The sequence below is a fragment of the Aspergillus uvarum genome, assembly GCF_003184745.1.
Source record: "Aspergillus uvarum CBS 121591 unplaced genomic scaffold BO82scaffold_25, whole genome shotgun sequence".
Taxonomy (NCBI): domain Eukaryota; kingdom Fungi; phylum Ascomycota; class Eurotiomycetes; order Eurotiales; family Aspergillaceae; genus Aspergillus; species Aspergillus uvarum.
In genome coordinates, this window is record NW_020291322.1 from 41,535 (window position 1) to 66,705 (window position 25,171).

The 25,171-nt window shown below is 56.6% G+C and overlaps 11 protein-coding genes and 1 non-coding gene across 12 annotated transcripts; 7 read left to right on the plus strand and 5 right to left on the minus strand.

The window, feature by feature from the left end:
• Positions 1-1,121: 1,121 nt before the first annotated feature.
• Positions 1,122-3,146, plus strand: BO82DRAFT_354099 (mannitol dehydrogenase family protein). The gene has a single exon (XM_025635127.1). It carries the CDS (start codon positions 1,455-1,457, stop codon positions 2,964-2,966), a length of 1,512 nt encoding a protein of 503 aa, XP_025492132.1. The 5' UTR covers positions 1,122-1,454; the 3' UTR covers positions 2,967-3,146.
• A 506-nt stretch (positions 3,147-3,652) lies between these two features.
• Positions 3,653-3,743, minus strand: BO82DRAFT_t169. Its single transcript has one exon. It is a non-coding gene; the product is annotated as a tRNA-Phe (tRNA).
• A 127-nt stretch (positions 3,744-3,870) lies between these two features.
• Positions 3,871-6,208, minus strand: clf1 (putative cell cycle control protein (Cwf4)). Its single transcript, XM_025632354.1, has 2 exons — positions 4,235-6,208; positions 3,871-4,174 (listed from the first exon to the last, which is right to left on the minus strand). Exons 1-2 carry the CDS (start codon positions 6,017-6,019, stop codon positions 3,935-3,937), a joined length of 2,025 nt encoding a protein of 674 aa, XP_025492133.1. The 5' UTR covers positions 6,020-6,208; the 3' UTR covers positions 3,871-3,934.
• Positions 6,209-6,473: 265 nt separating this feature from the next.
• Positions 6,474-8,255, plus strand: BO82DRAFT_354101 (U4/U6-U5 snRNP complex subunit PRP31). Its single transcript, XM_025635128.1, has one exon. The coding sequence runs from the start codon at positions 6,492-6,494 to the stop codon at positions 8,091-8,093; it is 1,602 nt and encodes a 533-aa protein (XP_025492134.1). The 5' UTR covers positions 6,474-6,491; the 3' UTR covers positions 8,094-8,255.
• Positions 8,256-9,023: 768 nt separating this feature from the next.
• On the plus strand, positions 9,024-10,092 carry BO82DRAFT_334801 (uncharacterized protein; the record flags this gene model as incomplete). Its single annotated transcript, XM_025633275.1, has 2 exons — positions 9,024-9,829; positions 9,914-10,092. Exons 1-2 carry the CDS (start codon positions 9,142-9,144, stop codon positions 10,090-10,092), a joined length of 867 nt encoding a protein of 288 aa, XP_025492135.1. The 5' UTR covers positions 9,024-9,141.
• Positions 10,093-10,785: 693 nt separating this feature from the next.
• Positions 10,786-12,068, plus strand: BO82DRAFT_334803 (uncharacterized protein; the record flags this gene model as incomplete). The annotated part of the gene is made up of 4 exons (XM_025633276.1): positions 10,786-11,413; positions 11,492-11,706; positions 11,768-11,860; positions 11,912-12,068. 4 exons carry the CDS (start codon positions 10,786-10,788, stop codon positions 11,948-11,950), a joined length of 975 nt encoding a protein of 324 aa, XP_025492136.1. The 3' UTR covers positions 11,951-12,068.
• Positions 12,069-12,249: 181 nt separating this feature from the next.
• BO82DRAFT_401860 (uncharacterized protein) lies at positions 12,250-12,533 on the minus strand (the record flags this gene model as incomplete). The annotated part of the gene is made up of 2 exons (XM_025639282.1): positions 12,250-12,303; positions 12,372-12,533. The coding sequence occupies 2 exons, from the start codon at positions 12,531-12,533 to the stop codon at positions 12,250-12,252; spliced, it is 216 nt and encodes a 71-aa protein (XP_025492137.1).
• A 1,198-nt stretch (positions 12,534-13,731) lies between these two features.
• BO82DRAFT_354103 (adenosylhomocysteinase) lies at positions 13,732-15,550 on the plus strand. Its single transcript, XM_025635129.1, has 5 exons — positions 13,732-13,789; positions 13,841-13,973; positions 14,025-14,151; positions 14,210-14,811; positions 14,859-15,550. The coding sequence occupies exons 1-5, from the start codon at positions 13,751-13,753 to the stop codon at positions 15,305-15,307; spliced, it is 1,350 nt and encodes a 449-aa protein (XP_025492138.1). The 5' UTR covers positions 13,732-13,750; the 3' UTR covers positions 15,308-15,550.
• Positions 15,551-16,984: 1,434 nt separating this feature from the next.
• On the minus strand, positions 16,985-17,881 carry BO82DRAFT_401862 (SDR family oxidoreductase; the record flags this gene model as incomplete). The annotated part of the gene is made up of 1 exon (XM_025639283.1): positions 16,985-17,881. One exon carries the CDS (start codon positions 17,879-17,881, stop codon positions 16,985-16,987), a length of 897 nt encoding a protein of 298 aa, XP_025492139.1.
• Positions 17,882-19,646: 1,765 nt separating this feature from the next.
• On the minus strand, positions 19,647-21,366 carry BO82DRAFT_70737 (Tm-1-like ATP-binding domain-containing protein). The gene has a single exon (XM_025641482.1). It carries the CDS (start codon positions 21,236-21,238, stop codon positions 19,859-19,861), a length of 1,380 nt encoding a protein of 459 aa, XP_025492140.1. The 5' UTR covers positions 21,239-21,366; the 3' UTR covers positions 19,647-19,858.
• A 60-nt stretch (positions 21,367-21,426) lies between these two features.
• BO82DRAFT_391918 (TIM-barrel enzyme family protein) lies at positions 21,427-22,950 on the plus strand. Its single transcript, XM_025638593.1, has 3 exons — positions 21,427-21,611; positions 21,675-21,820; positions 21,880-22,950. Exons 1-3 carry the CDS (start codon positions 21,527-21,529, stop codon positions 22,480-22,482), a joined length of 834 nt encoding a protein of 277 aa, XP_025492141.1. The 5' UTR covers positions 21,427-21,526; the 3' UTR covers positions 22,483-22,950.
• Positions 22,899-25,034, plus strand: BO82DRAFT_364551 (SDR family NAD(P)-dependent oxidoreductase; the record flags this gene model as incomplete). The annotated part of the gene is made up of 4 exons (XM_025636956.1): positions 22,899-22,950; positions 23,012-23,828; positions 24,125-24,481; positions 24,698-25,034. The coding sequence occupies 4 exons, from the start codon at positions 22,899-22,901 to the stop codon at positions 25,032-25,034; spliced, it is 1,563 nt and encodes a 520-aa protein (XP_025492142.1).
• Between the last annotated feature and the right edge of the window lie 137 nt (positions 25,035-25,171).

The window sequence follows — 25,171 nt, forward strand, 5'->3', positions numbered from 1 at the left end:
GAGCTGGACAAACGCGATGAGGAGGCGACTGCGTTGTACGCGTACATTGCGGCTGATGGCGAGTTGGACGACGAGTGAGGGTTCTCGGACCCGTTGGGAAAGCGCTGTAGCAAGATACCATACTTAAGACTGGTCCCTCTGGAAAATAGTCATCGCTATGATCTGTATATCTTGCCTGAGAGATAATGTGTCATGCATCCATTGTTCTACTTCAGATCAACCATATGATAAGCAACGAGCCATGCTTATTTCATCCTCAAACTGCAAGTCCTCGTTATAACAATTGAATCGGGAAAGGCATATCAATAGTTTTATACCAGGGATATCGGGATATCGTCTCAGTATATTCTAAGCAGGCTCGTGACCTTGGTTATATACGTAAAGTCGGTTTCAAGAATCCGCCTAGACATTTACCTATTCAGGTAATCTTCCATTTTTGTTTTAACGAGATCTGTATAGACAGCTGATCAACCGATTGCCAGAATTATTATCAGGCAACCTGGCGATACTTATACAGTGGAATGGGGATTTTGGAGTGCGGACAAACTGCTGTAGACAGAAAAGCGCCTTACTGAAGATTGTTGACGAGGTCCCACAGTCGGTTCTAAGTATGAGTAGGGGCCAGATTCTCCTGAACCCGACTGAATAGCCTTTTTGGGCAATATAGTCAGGAGTGGGGCAGATGGCAGCAACTACAGAATCCAGGCGGCTCGAAGCGCGAGACTATGCTCGGGCTGGAAGGAGTCTCACTACTACGAGAATAAGCACCATTAGCCTGATGCGGAATATAGAAAGGCTAAGGAGTAGATTAGGCCAAGTACTCATGATTTGCATGGTTTCTATTCCAGAAAGAAAATAGTGGCAGCGAGCAATGGTAGACCGATGGCGTGTTCTGCCTCAGGCACAGCTGGCGACATCACATGACAGCCAGGGCTTGCCCTAGCATCGGGACTTATGCTGTGCTAATATAAGATAATCTAAGATAATGCTTAAAGTTCTACTTTCGACTCTTAACCCGGGTCTAACACTCTGGGCGGGTAGAGATTGCACCGAAGCACGGAAGAAGCGTTCTGGATTGTTCGGAGTTTCGGAGCTCTGACGCAAGGAGGTTCTTTATTGATTATGGATTGCAAAGCACAGACACCAACAAAAAAGCCCTGATAACAGCTCGATAACCGCCTCCACAAAAGGTCTCCACCGCCGCCTCTGCTATTTGCCTGTGCTTTTCCCCACTACATGCCCATTGCATGATGTAATGCTGTCCAACTCAGTTAGAAAAAGCGGCGGTGAAGCTGCGTGAGTCTGTGTCTTCTTTCCACCTGACCAACAAACTTTATCACACCCCTTTTTCTTTGCCTTATCCCAACTTTTTCCTACTCTTCCTGTGTCATTCCCTTCTAACTCCCCTCTCCTCTCCTCTCAATTACCCCCGAAAACTACTCCCTACACACACAATGGCCCCCCTCAAGCTCAGCAACCAGAACCTCTCACAGATCGCCTCCGCCGCCGGCGCGCACCAGGTCCAAGTACCGACCTACCAGCGCGGGGATGCCGTGAAGGAGGGCATCGTCCACGTCGGGGTGGGCGGCTTCCACCGCGCCCACCTGGCCGTGTACGTCGACCAGCTGATGCAGAAGCACGGGGAGAAGAACTACGCCATCTGCGGCGTGGGACTGCAGCCGTTTGACGCGGCGATGCGCGATGCCCTGGGGGCGCAGGACCACCTGTACACGGTGATCGAGCGGTCGGCCAAGGGGAGCTTCGCGCACGTCGTGGGGGCGATCAACTCGTACCTGTTCGCACCCGACGACCGCGAGGCGGTGATCGCCAAGATGGCGCACGCCGACACACATATCGTCTCGTTGACCATCACCGAGAGCGGCTACTACTACAACGAGAACACCCACGAGCTGCAGAGCGAGCACCCGGACATCCTGTACGACCTCGACCCCGCCCACGAGACCGCCCCGCGCACCACCTTCGGCTTCCTGTACGCCGCGCTGGCCCGCCGCCACCAGCAGGGCCTCCGGCCGTTTACGGTGATGTCGTGCGACAACATGCAGAAGAACGGCTCCATCACGCGCCACATGCTGGAGTCGTTCGCACGGCTCAAGAACCCCACGATCGCCGAGTGGATCGCCACGCAGGGCGCCTTCCCCAACGCCATGGTCGACCGCATCACCCCGCAGACCTCCGCCGCCGACAAGACCGCCCTCTCCGACAAGTTCGGCATCGAGGACAGCTGGCCCGTCGTCACCGAGCCGTTCATGCAGTGGGTCATCGAGGACCAGTTCGCCGACGGCCGCCCGCCCTTCGAGAAGGTGGGCGTGCAGGTCGTCAAGAACGTCCACGACGTCGAGCAGTTCGAGAAGCACAAGCTGCGCCTGCTGAACGGCAGCCACTCGGCCCTGGGGTATCCGGGCCAGCTGGCGGGCTTCAAGTACGTGCACGAGGTGATGGAGAACCCGACCTTCAACAAGTTCGTCTGGCAGATGATGCAGGACGAGGTCAAGCCCTTGCTCCCAGAGATCCCGGGCGTCGACATCGACGAGTACTGCAAGACCCTCATGGGCCGCTTCGAGAACCCCACCATCATGGACCAGCTGCCGCGCATCTGCCTCAACGCCTCCGGCAAGATCCCGCAGTTCATCATGCCCTCCATCGCCGAGGCCATCTGGGTCAAGGCCCCCTTTAGGAAGCTGTGCTTCGTCGCCGCCGCCTGGTTCCGCTACGTCAACGGCGTCGACGACGCCGGCAACCAGTTCGCGGTCGACGATCCCATGCGCGACGAGCTGCAGGCCAAGGCCCGCGCCGGCGGTACCAAGCCCCACGAGCTGCTCAGCATCAAGACCCTCTTCGGCGACGATCTGCGCAGCGACGAGCGTTTCTTGGCCCAGATCACCCAGGCCATGGAGGAGATCGACCGCGACGGCATCCTCAAGACCTTGCCGAAGTATGTGGACTAGATCGGGGCTACCCACATCCCCCTTTGACCTGGATACGTTGGTACTCTAGCTACGATGGGGAAAAAAATGATTTAAGGGGCATAAACTGCGTGTTGTGCACATCTTTAATTTGGTTATTTGCAAGCGCTTGGGTTTTTATATATAGTTTCTCGTGTCGATACGGTTTCTGCCTTTTGGCTTTCGGATATGTGATGCGTCATGCGGGATTGAGTTACGAAAGACGAGCATAGAAAAATCTCACGCTTTTTTTTTTCCGTTCTGCATAGAAGATAGATATGCTGTTAGATTAGGTTTGATCCATTCATATTGTCGAATTATTACTTTCGGTTCTGGTACAATGCTCTTCATATCTATCATTGCCTAAGGCGGTGGTCATATTCTGTGCTACAGTACTATATATTTTCAGACGCCTACGCAAAAAGCGGGAACGCCGGCAACGTCGTCAATTACGAGCCCAGAGAACCAATTCCATCACCCTCGCCCCAAAGGATGGATGAGCTTACACATGGAAGCATAGAAGAAAGCTCTAACAATGACGCAAGAACTTTGTACAGGACCCAGCAAGTGGCAAAAGGACGAGCAAGAGGGTGAAAATTATCGGGATGGTGGCGAGGTTTCCACCGGTTTCGATTGAACTGGCCTTGCGGGCCCCACATCCGACAGAAAAAAAAAAAAAAAAAACAGAATGGGACGAGCCGGGCTTGAACCGGCCACCTTCAGATTAATGGCCGAAGTTGGTACTTCAGTCTGACGCGCTCCCAGATGCGCCATCGTCCCAATTGTTGACTTGGGAGATAATTTAGCGCTATCAGTACATGAAAACAGATTGGAGATGAGGATTGGAAGATTTACTTTCTTCTACAGTACCTTGGCCTCTACAATCTTAACTGCTAGACAATGATGAGGAAAGTGCAACGCTGCAAGTCCATTCATGATTAATGCTATGTACGTACATCCACGCCCCAACCCTACGCACCCCCGGCTTGCTGCTGCTTCCATTGGTGCGCCTTCTGTAACAGCTTGGACAGGTTGGCGGCCGATTGGTCGTCCGCGGGGAAGACGTAGTCCATGTATTCCTCGTAGCGGTCGTCGTCGAGCTTGCGCCGCTTCTTGACGCGGCGCGGCATCTGTTTCTCGATCTTGTCGATGTCCTCGGGGGAGCCGTGCGTGTGCTCGAACGAGCGCCAGGCGTTGAGGAGTTCCACGCGCTGCAGGAATGGGGGCGTTAGCTTGATTAACAACGTCACCGGGGGAGACAAGACACGTACCTCTTCTTTGAGTTCCTTGTCCTTGAACACCTTGTGTGCGCGAGTGAAGATCGCCCGGGCACGCCGCTTGGCCTCGTCGCTGACGGGCCGCTCCTCCTCCTCCTCTTCTTCTTCCTCTTCCTCGTCCGGCACGTTGATCTCGAACCGGGCGTAGTTGATCCACACCTTGACGTGGTCGGTCTTCTCGAGCAGACGTTCGTAGAGGGAGCGCACGCGGTCGTACTCGCCCTCGTACTCCTCGAAGTCAATGTAGGACTTCCACACCAGCTCCGGCATGTCGAGGGTCGGCTGGTCGATGCCCAGCTCGTAGATGGCGCGCGTGCGCTCCGTATCGTCCAGCCCGCGCTCCAGCTCGGCGTACTTGATCCACGACTGGCTGTTGGACGGGTTCCACTCGATCTGCTTCTCGAACAGCGTCCGGCACCGCACGAACTCGAACAGCTGCCGCTCCAGGTCGATGTAGCCCCGGAAGAGCTTGTCCTTGGGGCACATGCCCAGCGCCTGGCCCAGCGCCTTGCGGGCGGCCGGCAGGTCCATCTGGCGGATCTCGAACTGCGCCTTCAGGAGCCAGATCTTGGCGAAGGTGAACTTCTTGTGGGGGATGAGCTTCAGGCACTCGTTGTAGATCTGCCGCGCCCGCCCGGCATCCTTGGCCTCCATCTCCTCCCAGATCGCGTAGAAGATCCACAGGTAGATATACCGCCGCCAGTGCCGCTTCTCCTGCGAGGGGGGGATCTGCGCGATGGCGCGCTCGTAGATGTCGCGCACCCGGTCCGGGTCGCCCGACGTCTCCTCCAGCCGGGCAAAGTCGAACCATACGTCGTAGTTGCGCGCGTTCTCCTTCAGTTGCTCCTCGTACTGCACCCGGCGTTTCGACAGGATGACATCCTCCACGCCCTCGCGGTCACCGAACTGCTTCTCGAACGTCGTGTACGCCTTGTGCAGCGCCATCGACTTGGACCTCGGCAACCGGTCCAGAGCGTACTTGTAGATCGCGCGGGCCCGCTCATACTCCTTCAGCTTAGCCTCGAACTTGGCATAGGCAATGAACAGCTTCTCATCCATGAAGTCCTCGCCCAGCGTCTCGATGGCGATCCCATACACCTCGCGGACCAGGTCACTCGTCCCGTACTCTTCCTCGAACCGCGCCCACTTGATCCAGTTCCGGGGCTCGGGATGCACGATCGTGAAGCGCTGGAAGATGGCGCGCGCGCGCTCGAACTCATTGTAGCGCTTCTCCAGCTTAATGTACGCGCTCCAGGCGCCCTCTTCGGGCTCCCACGACATCCAGCGCTCGAACACCTGCCGGGTGCCGGGGATGTTGCCCAGGGTCTCCTCCATGTAGACATACTTGTACCACAGCTTGTCGACGCGGGGCAGGATGGTGACGGCGCGGTCCAGCAGGTTGCGCGCGTGGTTGATGTTGCGGTTGCGCATCTCCGACTCGATGTACCGGATCCAAAGCACCACCGAGGTCGGCTGCACGTCCAGCGCTCGCTCGAAGATCGACCGCGCCCGCCGGAACTCCTTCTGCTCCAGCTCCCACGCCGCGTACCGCATCCAGTTGTTCATGTTGATCCGGTTGCGCCGCACATAGTCCTCAAACTCCTTGCGCTTGCGCCCCTGGTACTCGTGCAGCTCCTCCAGGTCCGCGAACCGCTGCGTCGGCGCCTGCAGCGCCGGCTCCTGCCGATCGACCGCCTCGCGGAGCAGCTGCTCCGCGGAGATCTGCACCGGCGCGGCGGCCTTGTTCTTGACCCGCGGGGGGCCGCGTGAGGCTTCCATTGTGTCTTGGGAGGGTGATGGAGGTGGGAAAGAAGATATGAGGTGGTTGTAGAGGAAGGTGTTGTCGGAGGTTGGTGGTTATCGGGTGATGGACCCCGGCCGGTGTGCGCGAGCCGCTGCTCAGCTGTCAAGTGGTATCACTGGAATTGGGTGAAGACGTGTTCTGAGGGAAGTATTGCGTGGACTCTTGTAGGATTGGTCTCGACAACGAAGCAGCTCTCCCAGAATCTTCACAGTGTGCCTAAGCTAGCAACACCTGCGTAGTTTGATGATGTCGGGGAAATCGAGAACTTGTCCGCCCGACCCAAATTCGGAAGCCCTGCGTCTTTGGTCCGCAGCGTCACCCGAAGACCTCCAGCTACATCGCTCTGCTTAGTCACTAGGCGGTCAGTGGCGTCTCTGGGCAAAACGTCGGCCATCTCCAAGTTCGGCTCAGTGTATTCATAAACCACAACTCACAGCAGGTTTCATCATGTCGAACGTCGAGGACCTTCTTCGAGACTTCGAGGACGACGACGAGGATCTCCAGGTCGGAGATGGCCTGGACGACGGAAATGGCGATGACGATGACAACATGGTGGTGGACGAGGAGCAGCTCGCTCAGCCAGCGGCGCCCGAGATCACCAACGAGTTCGACGTTGCGCTGTCGACCCAAGACGAACTGACCCGGCTCCACAAGGTCCTGCGCGACCACTACTCGATCCGGTTCCCCGAGCTCGAGACGCTCGTCACGACGCCGCTCGACTACGCCAAGACGGTGGCGATCCTCCAGAACGGCCCGCTCAACGACATCAAAGCGCTGTCGACTTCCGCCGATAACATGGTTGGCGTGCCGCTGCGGTCCGTCCTGGACGGCCCGTCCTTGATGGTCGTGGCGGTGGAGGGCACGACGACGCGAGGCCGGGAGATGACCGAGTCGGAGCTGAAGGCGGTGCTGGATACGTGCGAGCGGATCTTGAAGCTCGACCGGGAGCGCACCGCGTTGACGGAGAGCATCCAGTCGCGCATGAGCCAGATCGCGCCCAACCTGGCGGCGCTGATCGGCCCGGAGACGGCGGCGCAGTTCCTCAACCAGACGGGTGGTCTACGCGAGCTGGCCAAGATCCCCGCCTGCAACCTCGGGGCGCAGGGCTCGAAGAGAAAGGAAGGATTGGGATTTGCTACGAATCACGGCATCCGGGCGCAGGGCTTCCTCTACAATTCGCCCATCATCTCCGAGATCCCGAATGACCTCAAGCGGCAGGCGATCCGCATCGTGTCGGCCAAGATGGTGCTCGCCACCCGCGCCGATGTTTCAAACTACAGCCCCGACGGCTCCCTGGGCGAGGAGCTCAAGCAGCAGTGCTTCCAGCGGTTGGAGAAGTTGACGGAGCCCGCGCCCAACTCTGGAGCCAAGGCGCTGCCCGCTCCGGACGACAAGCCCTCTCGCAAGCGCGGTGGTCGGCGGGCCCGCAAGGCCAAGGAGGCCGTCGCGATGACGGAGCTCCGCAAAGCCCAGAACCGGGTTGCCTTTGGCAAGGAAGAAGCGGAGGTGGGTTATGGCACGGGAGAAGGAACGGTCGGATTGGGCATGCTTGGCCAGCAGAACGATGGCCGCATCCGCGCCACGCAGATCGACCAGAGGACCCGGGCCAAGCTCAGCAAGAACAACAAGGGATGGGGCACGGCGACGCCCGTCAGTGGTACCTCGACCTCTCTACGTGCCTTTGGTGGAGGACCCGGCACCAGCGGAACTGCCAGTGTCCTCCAGGCCAGGGGTCTCCGGGCTTCGGGGATCGGTACTTCCTTGGGTGGATCCGCCGGCACGGCCAGTACCATCGCTTTTACGCCGGTGCAAGGATTGGAGCTGGTTGATCCCAAGGTGCAGGCCGAGTTGAGTCGCAAGCGCAAGGCTGAGGAAGACCGGTGGTTCAAGTCCGGAACCTTCACGCAGGTTGGCGGGCAGCAGACTCCTAGCAACCCCGCAGCACAAGGCCAGAACGGAGGATTCAAGGTCCCGGCCATGCCTCCGAAGAAGAAGGTCGACACCGGCGACGGCAAGATGGCGCCGCCTCCCCCGCCCCTGAAGCGGTAGAATTTTCAATGCCACCTCGCTTTGGCTTTTTCTTTATCTACTTATTTGTGATCACGAGCATTTTACTGGCGTTTCAAAAGACTAGGCAGCCCTGCATGATACCATACCAATCCAAGAAATTCTGTATGACAAAAGTCCAATAATAAGAGCAAGACTTGGCAGTTTCATCTTCCGCAATCACTTTCATTCTAGAACCCAACAAAGGAATTTTACAGTCTGGACTGTACTCTGTAGTTAGTACCGATTGGTCGTCGGTTCAGATCCCGTGGTCAACCGCCGACTACTCAGTCCGAAGCCATGGTTCCGACGGACGATGGTGAAATTGCTTGGCTTGCCGATTTGCAGAGCGAACAACAAGACAGGGCCCACACGTGAGTGGTGGCGCAAGACCAGAAAATTTGTTCGTGACAGTTTAACGGGTGGTCTTGGGACAGGGATAAAGTCTAAATTGCTGCAGGACATGAAAATGTCGCCATTGCTGGCGGCAAAACGTGTGACTGTCAGGGAAAGAAAGTTCCCGAGCCCTAATCGGGATGTCACTAGGATTGATGATGTGGAAGTACTACGGCATATAACACTATATCAAGCCGTGCTCTATGGGGAATACAGGACTTATGGAATATTAAGCATGAAACTAGCCGACGATCATATCGGGGAGAAGAGGGGGGAGAGGGGTTCATGTTCAACGCACGGGGAATTATGTGGACCTCTTTTTAAAAAAAAAAAAAAAAAAAAAAAAAAAAAAAAATTTTTTTTTTTTTTTTTTTTCGTGATCCGGCTGGAGTTGTCGGCATATTGCGTGCTTTTGGAGGAATCTTCCCCCATGGGAAGGGGGCAATGGGACGGACCATAGGAAATGGAAATGGGGGTACGTAGATTTATTTCAATTGCTGAGGGCGTCTCGCTTCGTGCTCTTTTTCTTCTTCCCCCCTCTTCTAATCCAACCCCATTCCTCGAAGGCTGCATCCTTTGTCCGTGAGCATTGTGGCAGTCCCCATCCTATACAACGGACCACCGGAATAAAACCGCAAGACAGACACAGAGAACAATGGCCCCCCAAATAGGCAAACCGCTCTATCCCACCTCCGACACCGAGTCGGCGGAAGAAGAGGCACGGGCTATCCTGCCCACGAAGACACAGACACCCCTCCAACTCAACCACCACAGCCTCATCACCACCGACTTCGACGCCCTGAGATTCCACGCCGCCGCCGCTCTGCAATTGCGCTTTTCACCAGCCTTAAAACCAGCAACAGCAGCAGCAGCAGCAGCAGCAGCAGCAGCAGCAGCAGCAGCAGCAGCAACAGCAACAGCAACAGCACCACTCCCAACAGACACCCACCTCATCGTCTCTCCCTACAACCTCCCAGGCCACCTCCTGGACCTCCGGACCCTAGACCGCGCGAACCAACTCCTCGCGCAGGCCCTGACCATCCTGCAGCCCACGCGGCCCGACTACGCCACCGCGCCGTACACGGAGTCCTTCAACTGGGCCTCCGTGTTCGAGCTTCTGCGGCAGCTTGTTGCCCTTCAGTCTCAAGACGAGGAGGATGCAACATCATGGCCCGCGCAGAGCTTCTACGTGGTCACCTTCCGCTCGCGACTGCGCGCCGACGCCGACGGCGAGCGGCTGCACCTGCTGGACGCGCATTCGCATCAGGAAGCGATGGCCAGCGGGGGGTTGTTGAAGTATTGGTTTGGGAGTAAGGATGCGGAGCATCGGAATTTGGCGACTTGTGAGTTTTTCCCCTCTTGGGGTGGTTTTTCCATGGGTTGAGAGGGCCACGGGATGGTGAAGGCTAATTGATGATTTGGGACAGGCATCTGGCGGAGTCGGGAGGATGCTCGGCTCGGCGGGTTGGGGCCATGGCATAAGAAGGCTCGGGGCGCGGCAAGGGAGATGTATGAGTCGATTGAGTTTTCGACGTTGCGGTTGACGGTTGGGGAGGGGGTTGGCGGTTGGGAATTTGGGGAGTGGGTGGATGGGAAGGGGGAGTAGCGGCGTAGGAGGTGGGAGGTGAGGTGAAAGATGGTGTTACTGGGGGTGTTCTGGATTGTTTGTTCTCTTCTGATGCGTTTGAGCTTGAGGACTTAGAGTCGATAGATTATTAATATACCCTGTGATCGGTTTGATATACAGTGCAATATGGTTTCGCGTTGGAAGCGAGAGGTGGACTGGGTATACTGCGGGCTGTATACTGGACTGGAACAATTCCATGCGACTTACCTGGTTATTCGCACTAAGGGACCGCCAGTGTCCACTCTGCGCCGAAAGAAGGCGTATTCCCCGCGCCCGCCCCAATCCGCATCTTCCCATTGGAGGAGCAGTCCAGGGACGGTGGTCGAAAAGAGAGATTTTCCACGCGGGATGTGGGGAAAATTGCCCTCGATTGACTCGGTTCGAATGGGCCGATACGAACAGACAAACAGTCCCTGAGTAATGTTTGGCTTCTAGATGGTTGAGAAACCCTAAAGGGCCGCCTTGCTGTTTATCAGAATGCAGGGAAGCTGCACGCGTGCACTGGACACCTTCGAGATTATTCATTAGTGCGTCACGATGGGGACGTGGCGCGGGGATATCCCCTCTATATAAAGCCCCCCTCCAGCTAGGTGGGCATCCAACTCCAGAAGACTAACGGCAACCCCCCCATCTATACGGTACCTCAGACACAGAACAACAATAACAATAACCATGGTCGGAGTCCTTCACGAAGCCGTCGCCGTCAGCGACGGCCCCCTCACCAGCGAGAACGCCGCCCTCCTACGGCCCTCCGACCCCAACCTGCCCCTGGAGGAACTCCGCCAGCGCTACGAGGCCGACGGCTACCTCTTCCTGAAGCAGGTGATCCCGCGGGCGGACGTGCTCGAGACGCGGCGCCGGTACTTTGACTACCTGGCGCCGACGGGGGTGCTGAAGGACGGGTCGGACCCGGTGGAGGGGATCTTCAACCCAACCAAGTCAGCGGACGACTACCCGGGCATCGGGGCGGCCAGCGTTGGCGGCAACGGGCGGCCCGGCGGCGACAGCGCGGCCGAGTTCGTCGACCGCGCCATCGAGGCTCACTACAAGGACTGGTACGTCGACCAGCTCTGCAACCACCCCGCCCTGTACGCCTACGTCGCCAGGTTCACCGGTTGGGGCGCCAACACCCTCACCTTCAAGCGCACCCTGCTGCGCAACAACACCCCAGGCACCAAGCCCATCGGCGTGCACTACGATCAGATCTTTATCCGGCACGGGGAGCCCACCAGTGTCACGGCGTGGGTGCCCATTGGGGATGTTAAGATCAATGGGGGAGGGTTGATTTATTTGGAAGATAGTATGTCGTCCTTCTTGAGGTCATGGTGACATGGGGAGGTGGGTGGCATGGCTTGCTAACTGCTACCGTGCTGCGCAGGTGACTCCGTCGGCCAGAAGATCGAGGACGACTTCACAGTCAAGGCCAAGCAGGCGGGGCTGTCGGACGAAGAGGCCCGGTCGGCCTTCAACTCGAATATGACCGCCAACGCACTGCTGTCGGATGCTCCGGCCGAATTCGCCAAGGAGCACGGTCGTCGCTGGCTGGTCGCGGCGTACGAAGCCGGGGATATCGTCCTACACAAGCCCCATATGGTATGTTTCGTCGCTGTCGATGCGTGATGACCCGCGAGTGCATGCTGATCCTTCGGTCTAGATCCACGCTTCGACCGTCAATAATGACCCGGATAATGTCATCCGTCTGGCTACGGATATCCGGTTCTGCGATTCGTCGAGGCCGTACGATAAGGTGGGTGCTCCTTTCTGTTTTGTAGACTAGGGTTTTACTGACTGTTCGCAGAGGTGGATGAATTTCTATCGGTTTAATGATGGGGTCTAGCGCTGGTTGCGAGATAATGAGTCAAGATTGTGCAGGTCGTGTGTTTTCTTAAGCGATGATGAGATGAAATTGTATACTGCAAGAACGAACGGCTTATATAGGCAAATTGGGAATATGCAAGCAGCGCAATGAATGCATTTTGTGTGATTTTCCCCATCTGGTCATCCTGCCGGAGCTTCATTATGTTCGGCTTGTTCATTATCACCATCATCCGAATTGTGAAAGGTACAGTGACAGATCCTAGCATCAGTTATATTCAGTTCAGTACGATCGCTAGCGACGGGAAAGTCAATAGGTGCTTACCCCTGGTCGTCACAAAACCCCCCCGTCCAGCCTCCGCCTTGGGCAATACACTAACCGATCAGCCTTATCCTGATCCGTGCCTCATTCAGCTGTTGCTGAGGGGCTAGAACAAACGTACAGTATTCCGACACGCGAGGTTCGCGATCTGGATACCTCCGGGCGTTTGACATGATTTTTGTGCTGCTGCGAGGGCTACTCCGAGGGCGGTGGATTTGGTGGCGAGGGGCACGGCGGAGGCGAGCACCAGGGAGCAGAGGGTTGATATTGCAAGTAACTTCATGATGGGTAGGGACTGAGACGGCTAGGATAGATGGGGATTTGGTTGGAGTGTGAAAGGTCCATGCTGGCAGAAGAGTCGACCACTACGATGAAGCAAGGCTCGAGGGGAGGGTTGTGTGTTTGGGACGTGGTTGCATAGGTCTACGGTTCATCCGAAGGCAGTCGGAGACACTGAGGGCGACTGTGTGTACTGTATGTACTCCGCAGAAGCGCAAGAATGCTGTGCTCTCACCTGCAAGTCAGCCAGTGCAATAAAATAGAAGAAGTCCTCGACAGAAGAATTGAAGAATTTAAGCATCAAGTTGCGTTCCGTATACATCATTAATCCGTTATGATTGAAGATCTTGACGATAACAACGTGTGGTTGTGCACTGTAGAAGATCGTTTCCATCCCACCGCCGGAGATCCGAAGTGCCAAGTTCACGTTCACCCTTGCGTTCGGCGAGTTGGCGGTGGAAAATTGGAGCTAAGGTTCAACCCCCCGAACCGCCATCTCCCACGGGGCCCAAGATCCGATCCTGATAAGTTCGCCCACTTAGCGAAGGGGCCGGAGGATTTGAGAAGTCAACCTGCAGAGGGGGTATTGCGAGTGGATGAGGCACCACTGAGGTACTGTGCAAACTGGACTAGTTCCCCCTCTTTCGGCGGACTTCAGGCCAATGGCTGGCGTGGGTCGGAGCAGATCCCAGGCTGATCCAGCTGCATGTCCGTCCAAGTTCGGAGGTTTCGGACAACGCAGACATGAGGGGCGGGTTGCGGGTTGCAGGTTAGCGAAGGGGGAGAAAGCGTAGGAGGGGCAGGGAGAGTGTAATGCCGTTACTATTGGTACGGGTGGGTTACGGTAGCTACTAGGTACCAGGTAGTAACTACGGAGTACCTAGTTGAGCTCAATGGTCGTGTGGTGTAGGAATGTACTCCGTAGGGTAGTGCAGGTAGGCAGGAGATTGATTCGGCGAGACCGGCAATACAGTTACTCCGGACCCAACCCAAGTTGGGCTCAGCCCCGCCAGCACCACCAAACTTATTTCTCTTCCTGATTCCCCTCTTCTCTTACTCCCTCCCTTTCTCCCTCCCCCCCCCCATTTCTCTTTCTTATCTCTCCCCCCCCCCTTTTTCTATCCCCATCCTTCTAGTAGGTTGTCCTGGACATCATTCTCTTCATCGTTCATCTCGGTCTTTGGTGCTAATTCTCCATCTAGTCTTCCTCACACACTCACAATGGCTGCCCCCGCTCAGAAGTTCAAGGTCGCCGACATCGTATGTGTTGCCCCATCAATCCTTGACAATCACCTCCTGATAATCCTTTAGTCGTTGGCCGCCTTCGGTCGCCGCGAGATTGAGCTCGCCGAGATTGAGATGCCCGGTCTCATGGCCATCCGCCGCAGATACGCTGAGGACCAGCCCCTCAAGGGTGCCCGCATCGCTGGTTGCTTGCACATGAGTATGTTCCGCCTCGGTGACTGTTTCCAAACCAGCTGCTAACCTTCCCCAGCCATCCAGACTGCCGTCCTCATCGAGACCCTCGTTGCCCTCGGTGCTGAGGTCACCTGGTCCAGCTGCAACATCTTCTCCACCCAGGACCACGCCGCCGCCGCCATTGCCGCCGCCGGTGTCCCTGTGTAAGCTGACCCTGAATTTTCTCCGTCCCGACGGTCCCCCACGCTAACAGCCCGCTAGCTTCGCCTGGAAGGGTGAGACCGAGGAGGAGTACAACTGGTGCTTGGAGCAGCAGCTCGTCTCCTTCAAGGATGGCAAGAAGCTCAACCTCATCCTCGACGACGGTGGTGACTTGACCTCCCTCGTCCACGAGAAGTACCCCGAGCAGCTCAAGGACTGCTACGGTCTGTCCGAGGAGACCACCACCGGTGTCCACCACCTGTACCGCATGCTCAAGGAGGGCAAGCTCCTCGTCCCCGCCATCAACGTCAACGACTCCGTCACCAAGTCCAAGTTCGACAACCTGTACGGCTGCCGCGAGTCCCTCGTCGACGGTATCAAGCGTGCCACCGATGTCATGATCGCCGGTAAGGTCGCCGTCGTCGCCGGTTTCGGTGATGTCGGTAAGGGCTGTGCCGATGCTCTCCGCAGCATGGGTGCCCGCGTCATCGTCACTGAGATCGACCCCATCAACGCCCTCCAGGCTGCCGTCCAGGGCTACCAGGTCACCACCATGGAGGAGGCTGCTCCCCAGGGTCAGATCTTCGTCACGACCACCGGCTGCCGTGACATCCTCGTTGGCAAGCACTTCGAGGTTATGCGCAACGATGCCATTGTTTGCAGTAAGTCCCTCGCTCCCTGGTTTGGAAGGGGTATGCTAACGGCTCAGACATTGGTCACTTCGACATTGAGATCGACGTCGCCTGGTTGAAGGCCAACGCCAAGTCCGTCCAGAACATCAAGCCCCAGGTCGACCGCTACGAGATGCCCAGCGGCAACCACATCATCCTCCTCGCCGAGGGCCGTCTCGTCAACCTGGGCTGTGCCACTGGCCACTCCTCCTTCGTCATGTCCTGCTCTTTCTCCAACCAGGTCCTCGCCCAGATCGCCCTCTTCAAGGCTGAGGACGTTGCCTTCGGCCAGAAGTACGTCGAGTTCGGCACCACCGGCCGCAAGCCCGTCGGCGTCTACGTCCTGCCCAAGGTTCTGGACGAGCAGGTCGCTCTCCTCCACCTGGAGCATGTCAACGGCAAGCTCTCCCAGCTCACCCCCGTCCAGGCCGAGTACCTTGGTCTGGAGGTCACCGGTCCCTTCAAGGCCGACCACTACCGCTACTAAGCGAGTCTTTCCTTTTCTTTGTGTCCACCGCATACACACCTGTTCGGCATTGATTTCGGTATACCCTGAACGGCTAGAGTTTTTCAACATGGTCACGATGTTACGAAACAAATAAAACGGGGTCTTTTTTTAACAATGGGGCTCAAAAGCATTGTCTTCAACGGCAAGAATAAAAGTGGCATAGGGGTCTGATTGGGTTGTTTTATACCATAAAGATAAATAATATGAGTTTGTTTGCATGCATGCATGGCTGTAGTTCGAGTTGCGTACTAGTATCACCGTACTTACTTACTCCCAGTACTTGAAACTGAAACCGATGAACCACCAAACCATTCAACCATACGTTCCATACATGGCACGGATTGTGTAGGGATTCGTCGCCAAACGTAGAGCACGGAAGATAATGCCAGCTTACCTGAGATTCTGCATAGAATATCATACCGGGCAAGTTGTGCCCCCCCCCCTCCCGCCGCGGGGGGAAACCACCGTCTGCCAGCATCAATTATCGCCCACCTCCAGCGCAGACCTAAAAACCATAACCAACGAGGGTCAAGTGACAGGGAAGGAGGATGGGGCGTTGAAGGGGTCTTCTTGATCTGTGCAAGTTTTGTATCTTGTTTTCTTTTGGGGTGGGTTGAGGTTGGGATTCGTGGTACTCCACATACTATCGTATTCAAGGCTTTCTCTCAATGAGAGGGGTTTATGATCGTACTGTATCTGGCGCATAGCGTATATTCGTCTTATTCATTGATGGACTGTATATTTGGGGTTGAAGAGGGTGGAAGCACAAGGGTAAGACCGAAAATAATAAGAGAAGGGGTCCGCTTGTGGTCAAATCTGTATACTTTTAAGAAAAGAAGCAATATCTTGTCACCCACACCAACCCAAGTCTACAATCCATGGCATTCATGCGCGCGATATCGTATCCAGCCACACCGCAAGATCCTCCTCGTCTCCCCCGAATATCCAGCGACGGCCGCGCGAAACGCCTCCTCGCCCCTTCCCTCCTATCGTACATCCCAAAAGACCCACGTCTTTCGAATACCTATACTCGAGGGTATTGTCGATCACTCCTGAAGGTTGGAATTGCAGTCGATCTTCACCAGACCCTTTCTCTGCCGCTGTTTCTTCCTGCTTTGGCTGTAAGACCGCTTTGAGTTCATGAACTAAGACTACAGCACCAGAGCGTTGGAACATAGCATCAACACAACCACAAAGATAGCGGCAGGAATTGTAACCATTCGCTAGTCCAACACAGATGTATACAATACGTGAGATCCTCACACAGACACCGCTTGGTCCCAGGAGCCTATGGCTTGTCTTTGGCAGAGATGCTGTAACTCCGAACACTGTTCCCAAGGGTGCTCACATCGATCATCCCAGAGATCACCCAAAAGGCCCTGGGAACAGAAACTGTAATGGGCTTAAAATAGACCTGACACTGTTCCCCAAAAACGATCCACCAAGATCCAAACTTGGATCTTGGACCCCCCTTGGATGCTGAATATCAACTCCTTCAGAAAAAAAAAAAAAAAAAAAAAATAGAAAATAAACAATTCCCGACCTGGCTCTGCGACCACAGTCCTGAAACTCTGCTCGTCGTGGAACCCGAGCTCGAGTCCTGTTAAGATATCCGGTTGCTGAGAGAATGATGAGGCGGGGATCACGCCGTGCGACTCAAACCATCACGCGAAACTTGAACAAGTCTCTTTGGAGCACGTCCTGCTTCTTCTGCTCCAGCTCCTCCATGTCCCAGCTCACCGAGACGAACCGGCCGGCAAGCCAGTCGCGCCGGTCGCGGGCGAGCCAGACCAGCGTGTCCGCGGCCAGTGCCGGGGAATCGGTCAGGACGGACTGCCTCTCCGGGGGCATGTTCATGGCCAGCTCGGTCCGGACGGCGCCCGGATGCAGCGCGATGGCGATCACCCCCTGCTGGGCGTATTCCGCGTCCATGAACTCGGTGAGACGGCAGAGGGCGAACTTGGTGGTCTGGTAGGCCGACGCGCCGGGGAACATGGCATGCGCCCCCCCGCTGCTGATGTTGACGACCGTCTTGGTCGGCGACCGGAGCAGCAGCGGCACGAAGAAGTGGGCCGCCAGATAGGTGCCTTTGATGTTGACCTCCCACGTCCGCCACCACTCGCGCGGCTCGGAGGAGGCGATGGGCCTCCACGCCTCCAGGTAGCCCGCGTTGTTGATCAGCACATCGAGGCGGCCGCCGAGGATGTCGGCTGCGGTTGCGGCGGCCGCGCGCATGGAGTCTTCCGACGTCACGTCTGCCTTCAGGGAATGCACGGATGGCGGGGGCCGGTTGGCCTGCCTGGCGGCGTCGTGCACGGCGGTCGCAACGTCGGTCAGGTCCGACCGCGCGAGCAGCAGGATCGTCGAGCAGCCCGCCATGGCAAAGCGGATCGCCGTCGCCTTGCCGATGCCCTTGGAGGCGCCGGTGATCAGGACCGACTTGCCCGCCAGGTCGGCTTGGGCGGGATCGATGAATGGGTAGGTGTCTTTGCGCGTTGAAACATAGCGAGCCACAGCAGGCCAATTGGTCAGGGAAGAATCTTGGGCCGCCATGGTCGTTCTCAACCCGGGTAGGAGGATGAGGTGCGAGCTGCGCCTGGAAGCTGCGATTGCTGTGGACTATGTAGTTATCACCTCCTCCTCCTCCTCGCCCATGATACATACCATTCCTCGACGGAGATTGCGTTTTTAACTCCGTCATGCTCTCTCTTGTCCGTTAACTCCGCGGCCGGAGATCCCCGGCCTTATAGTGGACATATTGGTAAAATGAGATGTAGAATTTGTTCACTGCCCTGTGAACTAGAAGGTGAGTTGAGGGTGGAAATAGATGTCACTGTAATTACAAGGTGGCTGGACTGGAACACTGCAGACGTTGTTCTTCACATACTAAATAGACTAACCAGTCATATTTGATGCCGGGAGGGATCTGGAATATGACACCAAGTAAAGGTGGCAGGAACTTTGCAACCTACTAGTAGTGCTGGATTTGAAATATACGCGGAGAAGACGTTTTATTATTATATACTTTATTTTTGTCTAGTTGGTCCAAATGTTCAAAGATATGGATTGATTGATTTTGTGCTGCCAGTGCCTGAAAGCCAGATTCCTAAAGTATATACTAGTACTGTATAATCACGCCGACGCTATATTAGGGATGATATTAGGCAAAGACTTGTTCAGAAAGGGAAAGACTATTCTTAGAATAAGTTAGTCCCTGGTAATAACATCTTCAAGTGTTCTATATATCAGCTTGGCGGGCGTATAGCTGGTAAACATGCTGCAAAGCCCCCTGGTGTTAGCATCATCATACAATAAGTAGTATATTTACCCACAGGCTAGTATAACCATGTCGCACTCTATCTGTCGCACGCGATCAGAAAGGCATACACCTGGACGGATGACGGTCTAACTGGCTGATTATTATCAATGATGGCGACAATGAGTCCTAACATTCGGACTAGGAGATAGATCAGACTGGTTCACATAGAACTTAGGTTGTTCTAACATCCTTTTACTCAGTAGCTCCCAGGCGGTATATATGCATGCGAAGTTGTGGCTATTGCTGATTGGGTTTTGATATACTTTTATGTGGCCCCTATTTTGACAGGATGGGATAAAACCACAACTCGCTGTTCGAACGTCACCAACATCGACTTTTCGGGATCAAATGCCTTATTCCAAACCCTTATCTAAACCTGCAGTTCTGACTATATCTTAGACAACAGAAGCAGCTGGGCGATTACTTTTGGTGTTAAATACACATGTATGTGTACGTATACATAGAACACACACATACACACACACATACACACACACCAAAAAGGATCCTTTCTTCTACAATGAAACCCTAAGAATTCAGCTTGGTACTGTATCTGCCAACCCTTTACTAACTATTGCGCTAGCAAACAGCAGCCCCCCCCTCCCCCCCCCCGCTTCCGCTGTGGCCGACAGACCAAACAGCATAAATGCAAGCCCGCAAACAGAAACGGGAATGCGGTGCGGTTGTGGTTTACGGTGGTCCGGTGACTCCCGGCGCCATGGTATTTTGGGGGGTTTGAGGATTCTTGGTGGAGGGATGGTAGGATGTGCGTTTGCGATGGGGCTGGTGGTGGGATGGTGGGGATTGGCTGATGTACTGGGCGGAATACAAGACTTGTGGCCTTGCGCAATCGGTTGATTTTGGGACGTGGCTTGGGGGTGGAGAGGAGGTATGGTGCATTTCTTGGGGTCATGCTCGTGGCAGCTGTGGCGATGGGGTTTACTGGAGTTAGGGCACTGGTACTGTCCCTGGTTCTGTTCAAGAGTGATCCTGTAGCGTGGAGAGAGCAGATACTAGCATACTTCTAGCAAGAATAAGCCAGTCTCTTCTTTCATTATGTTATTTACCATAGACACCATACTTCCATGCACACGCACATATCAACAGTAGTATCATTCTTGCACCTCCAGCAAACCACACCACCAACACGCTCCTGACCTGCTTCTTGCATACGAACCAATAATCCCCCATACCCCCTCCCAACGGCAACATCAAACCAACCGACACCCCATCACCCTCCCCAACACCTCCAGCAACCCCCTCGCAAACGCCGGGGCATTCACGTCCTCCGCCCTCCTCACCACCTCCACCCCGGACCCCCGCAACCCCTCCTCCACCGTGCGAAACAGCACCTCATCCGCCTCGGGATCCCAATACACGCCGCCCTGGACATCCAACATACTCAACCCCCTTGTCGGCAGCACGACCACCACCTGCTCCGGCGCCTTTGCCTTCTTCAACTTCCCCACCAGAAACTCCCCAACCCTCTGATTCTCTTCAGGGGATGTTCTCACCAACGTGACAGTAGAATTATGCTCCCAAATCCGCCGTCCCTTGAACCGCTCCGGCACCGTCCCCGGCGGCCCATAGTTGACCATATCGCAAGCCCCCACACTGACCACCTGCGGGATGCCCGCGGCGGCGGCAGCATCGAGTCGATCTGGACCAGCAGAGAGCACGCCGCCGACCAGCTCATCGACCACCTCGGAGGTGGTCACGTCGATCACGGCGTCCAGCTCGCCCTCGCGGATCAGCCGCTCCATGGCCTTCCCGCCGGACCCGGTAGCGTGGAAGATGAACACCTCCGTGGCCGTAGGCGACGCAGCCAGGAGAGTCTGGATCTCGGTGACGCAGGGGGTGGTCACGCCGAACATGGTGATTCCGATTCGTTTGGGGGTGGGTTTGACGGGCCACCGGGATCTGTCGGCGGCGGTAACCCTTTGCCGGGGTTCTTGGGCGGTAATGTGGCCCTGGGGATGGCACCGGTCCAGGAGCTGCTGGTCCTGCTGGTCGCGCCGGAACTGCACGGCGGCCATCGCGGCCGCGGCCGCGGCCGCATTGTCCAGGATCTTGGTGAGGATGGCGTTGGTCCCCGCGATGTCGACTACGCTGTACATCATGGTCAGGTCGGTTTCCTCGACGTAGGGGCCTATGTCCCCGCTCGCCATCGTCGAGACCATCACCTTCGGGAACCCGATGGGGCACGCGGCGCGCATGGCGGCTGTCGCGACGGTCGTGCCGCAGCTGCCCCCCAGGGCCAGGATGCCGTGCAGCTGGTTGCGGGTGCGTAGGTAGGCGATGGTGCGCTGGGTGCGCGCGGTGGCGGCTTCGAGGTAGAGTTGGCGCGGGAGGGAGGCGTAGTCTTTGGGTTCAGGTTCGGGGTCATTGTTCTTGATGTCGAACTGGCAGGGGAGGGAGGGGTGGGGGATGCTGATTTCTTCGTGGTGAGAGGGCTCGCGCCCGATGTCGAGCAGCAAGACGGTTGGGCGGGGGGTGGTCGGGGTTGCGAGCAGTTGCTGGCGCGTGTGTTGCAGTTCGGCCCATTTGGTGTCGCAGGTGCCGATTAGGAGGACGGTGGGACGGTCTGTCATTTTGGTATTGTTATGATGGTAGGATTTGATTTAGCTATGGGGACATAGTCATAGATCAATGTGTGGATGGTGGTGTTGTTGTGCTGATTAAAGAAGGTAATCGAATGAGGGCTGAGGTGGGGTTGAGAATGATGTATGAAGAGGAGAGAGAGTATGCACGATGATGTTGTTTGCCCCTCCCCTCCTCTCTCCCCTCTTTAACGGTGCCCCTCCACCCCTCCCAGTTTCCTTTCCACCGTCGTTTGTCTGCCAACGAATCTTCTCTGCTCAAACGACAATCCAACGAAAATGCGCCCAACAACCCGACAAGAAGTCCTCGCGCGTTTGCGCAAGACCATCGCCGACGGCTCCATCATCGTCGGCGCCGGAGCTGGTACCCCCCCCTCCTACTGTCCCAACATCCATCCAAACAGCAACTAAATTCTCCCCAAAACAGGAATTGGGCTCTCCGCCAAATTCATCGAAAAAGGCGGCGCCGACCTGATCCTAGTCTACAACTCAGGCCGGTTCCGCATGGCCGGCCGGGGGTCGTTGGCGGGCATGATGCCCTACTCCGATGCCAACGCGGTCGTAGTCGACATGGTTCGCCCCTCGCCCCCCTCCCTTTCTCCCCCCCAACACCAGAAGCTAACCAGACCAAGGCCTCCGAAGTCCTCCCCATCGTCGAAAACACCCCCGTCCTGGCGGGAGTCTGCGGCACCGACCCCTTCCGCGACATGCGGCCGTTCCTGCAGCACCTGCGCTCGCTGGGCTTCGTGGGCGTCCAGAACTTCCCGACGGTCGGCCTGATCGACGGCAAGTTCCGGGCCAACCTGGAGGAAACGGGGATGGGGTACGAGCGCGAGGTGGCGATGATCCGGCTGGCGCACGAGCTGGATCTGGTGACGACGCCGTACGTGTTCAACGTGGACGAGGGCGAGCGCATGGCGCGCGCGGGCGCGGATGTGATTGTCGTGCATCTTGGGTTGACGACTTCGGGGACGATCGGGGCGCAGACGAGTTTATCGTTGGATGAGAGTGTGGCCGTCGTTCAGGCGGTGCGGGATGCAGTGGTGAAAATCAATGAGGAGGTCATTGTGTTGTGTCATGGGGGCCCGGTGGCCAGTCCGGACGATGCGCAGTATGTCTTGGGGAAGGTCAAGGGCGTACATGGGTTCTTCGGGGCGAGTAGTATGGAGCGGTTGCCGGTGGAGAGGGCGATTGAGGAGAATGCGAGGCGGTTCAAGGGGGTGAAGTTGGGGTAGCTTTGGTTTGGGCGTTGGAGTGAGGCTGGATGGTTTTGTTGTTGTTGAGTATAATGTGCTTGCTGTAGGTATGTCTGGAGGTGTTAACTTGATGTATGGATGGAGTAGTTACTGTGGATGGAGATGGAGATGTGCCGCCGGAGTGTGCCCGATTGGGGAATTTCCCGGCGTATACTTGGTGAGTACGAGACTAGGTAGCATCGCAAGTGGAGATCTTCAGCATCCAGCTGATCAACAACAATTATCCGGAGGTACATACCATCCAGAGCACTGGACGAACAAATTAACCGTGATGAGTTAGTCAACTCAATCGGCAAAGTATATCAATTGCTGCAGCCAGACAGAGTCTTGACTTTCTCCCCTCACTTCCCCCGCTACACCTTTCAACAGCACAGCACACCCCCCCTCCCTTCAAAATGTCGGGCATTCTCGCAGGCAAACTCGCCATCATCACCGGCGGATCGCGGGGTAGGCACCTGCCAGTTTACACCCACTTTGACTACAGCGCATCCATCTAACCCCCTACTAGGCATCGGCGAAGCGATCGCGCACAACCTCGCGCGCAAAGGCTGCTCGCTCCTCCTCAACTACACGTCAGACTCGTCGCGGGCGCGCACCGAGTCGCTCTGCGCACAGCTGGCGCGCGAGCACTCGATCCGGTGCGTGCCCGTGCAGGCCGACCTCTCCGACCCGGCGCCAGCCATCGAGCGCATCCTCGACGTCGCCAAGGCCGAGTTCTCCTCCACCTCCGCTGCACAACCATCGCTGACGATCGACATCCTGATCAACAACGCCGGCGTCAGCAAGGACCGCTTCCTCAACGACGCAACCAAAGGCGCCATCGACGCCGACTACTTCCACTGGCACTACACGATCAACGTGCTGGCGCCGCTGCTCCTCACGCAGGCCATCGCCCCGTACCTGCCGCGCACGCCGCCGCGCGCCGGCCGCATCGTCAACATCTCCTCCATCTCGTCGTCGCTGGGCTTCACGGGCCAGAGCGTGTACGGCGGCACCAAGGCGGCGCTCGAGGCGATGACGCGCACCTGGGCGCGCGAGCTGGCCGATGTCGCCACGGTCAACGCCGTCAACCCCGGCCCCGTCATCGGGGACATGTACTTCGCCACCGGCGAGGCGTTCTGGCAGCAGATGCAGGGGTTCCAGGATAATACGCCGGGTAGCAAGATGTTTGAGGAGGACCCGTTGGTGGGGCAGTTGACGGAGGAGCAGAAGCGGTTGATCCGCGAGAAGATGGGCGGCCGGCGGCCCGGGTTCACGGCCGAGGTTGCCGGTGTGGTGGGGATGTTGTGCTCCGAGGATGCGGGGTGGTGTACGGGGAGTGTGGTGTGTGCGAATGGGGGGTTGAAGTTTACGACCTAGCTTAGCAGGATACAGATCAATTGAGTTAGATGTATAGAGTCCATTGATCTCCGGAGGAGATTTTGCGGGAGTGTTGTACTTCTGTGGAGGTTGTAGTAGACGTAGACAGGCACGTGAGTGCTCCGCGACGTTACGTTATGTCATGTCATGTCACATGTCACATGTCACATGTCATCATCCTTCTCGTCTTTAATCCGCACTGTGCAGTTGCTTTGGCTTGGGCTTAACTTACCCACTGAACTCAATTCCATCCATCAACTAGGCCATCATCAAGTCAATCCACGTCAATTCACCCAGCACTTGAACCCACCCTGCAAAGAAAGAGAACCATGTCCGCCCGCACCCTGACCCGCACCAAGCTCCCGCCGCGCACCCTCCACCACCCCCCTCAATCCCGCCCACCGGCATCCTTCCTCCGTCTCCGACCTCTATCAACAGCAGCAACAGCAGCAGCAGCAGCAGCAGCAAATCCCCAAAGACATAATCTCACCCTCACCCGCACCCTCCACCAAAAGCCTACCCCCCGCCTCCCCCTCCTTCACACCCCGCCATGCGGAAGAAGACCCTACACAACCGGTAAATCAACAAGCGACATCATCGTCGAAGAGCTCCAGGATCTGTACGTCCAGTCCAGTCCAGTCCAGCCCAGTCCAGTCCAGCCCAGCCCCATCCCCTGCCCCAATCCCCAATCCCCAATCCCCAATCCCCAATCCCCGACTCCCTCAAACCACTTCCCCCACCCAGTCCCTACCCCTTTCACCCCCTTACGAATAATATGCCTCATAAGAATAGCGCCCCCCCTTTCGCTCAACCCCAACTAACAGAGTGCGGAAAGGTACGAAACAGCCAAGGACGAATTCGAAATCGCCACCGAAAGCACCGACGCAGCAACAATCTACGCGGCCTCGGACCGCGAGGCGGCGCGCGACGCCCTGAACGAGCTGCTGGCCGTGTACACGCTGTACACACGAGACGTGTCGCTACTGGACGCGGCGGGGCGGTCGGGGGTGGAGAAGTTGCTAGACGGGGAGGAGGTGAAGATCGATACCGGGTTGAATCCGCAGGGGATTGAGGATGCCGTCCGCCAGGAGGTGCGGAGGAGGGTGGGGCAGCGGGTGCGGGAGTTGAAGGCCGCGGTTGAGGGGTTGGAATTGAGGGGACATGAGGAATAGGGTTTAGAATAAAGGATAAGGATTGGGGGTGGTGGATTGTATACTATACGAACGTATGAGTTGGGTTCTCGGGGTATGTATTGTATTGTGGTAGATTTTGTGACTTCATCATGATTATTCCTATATTCAGTCTAGAA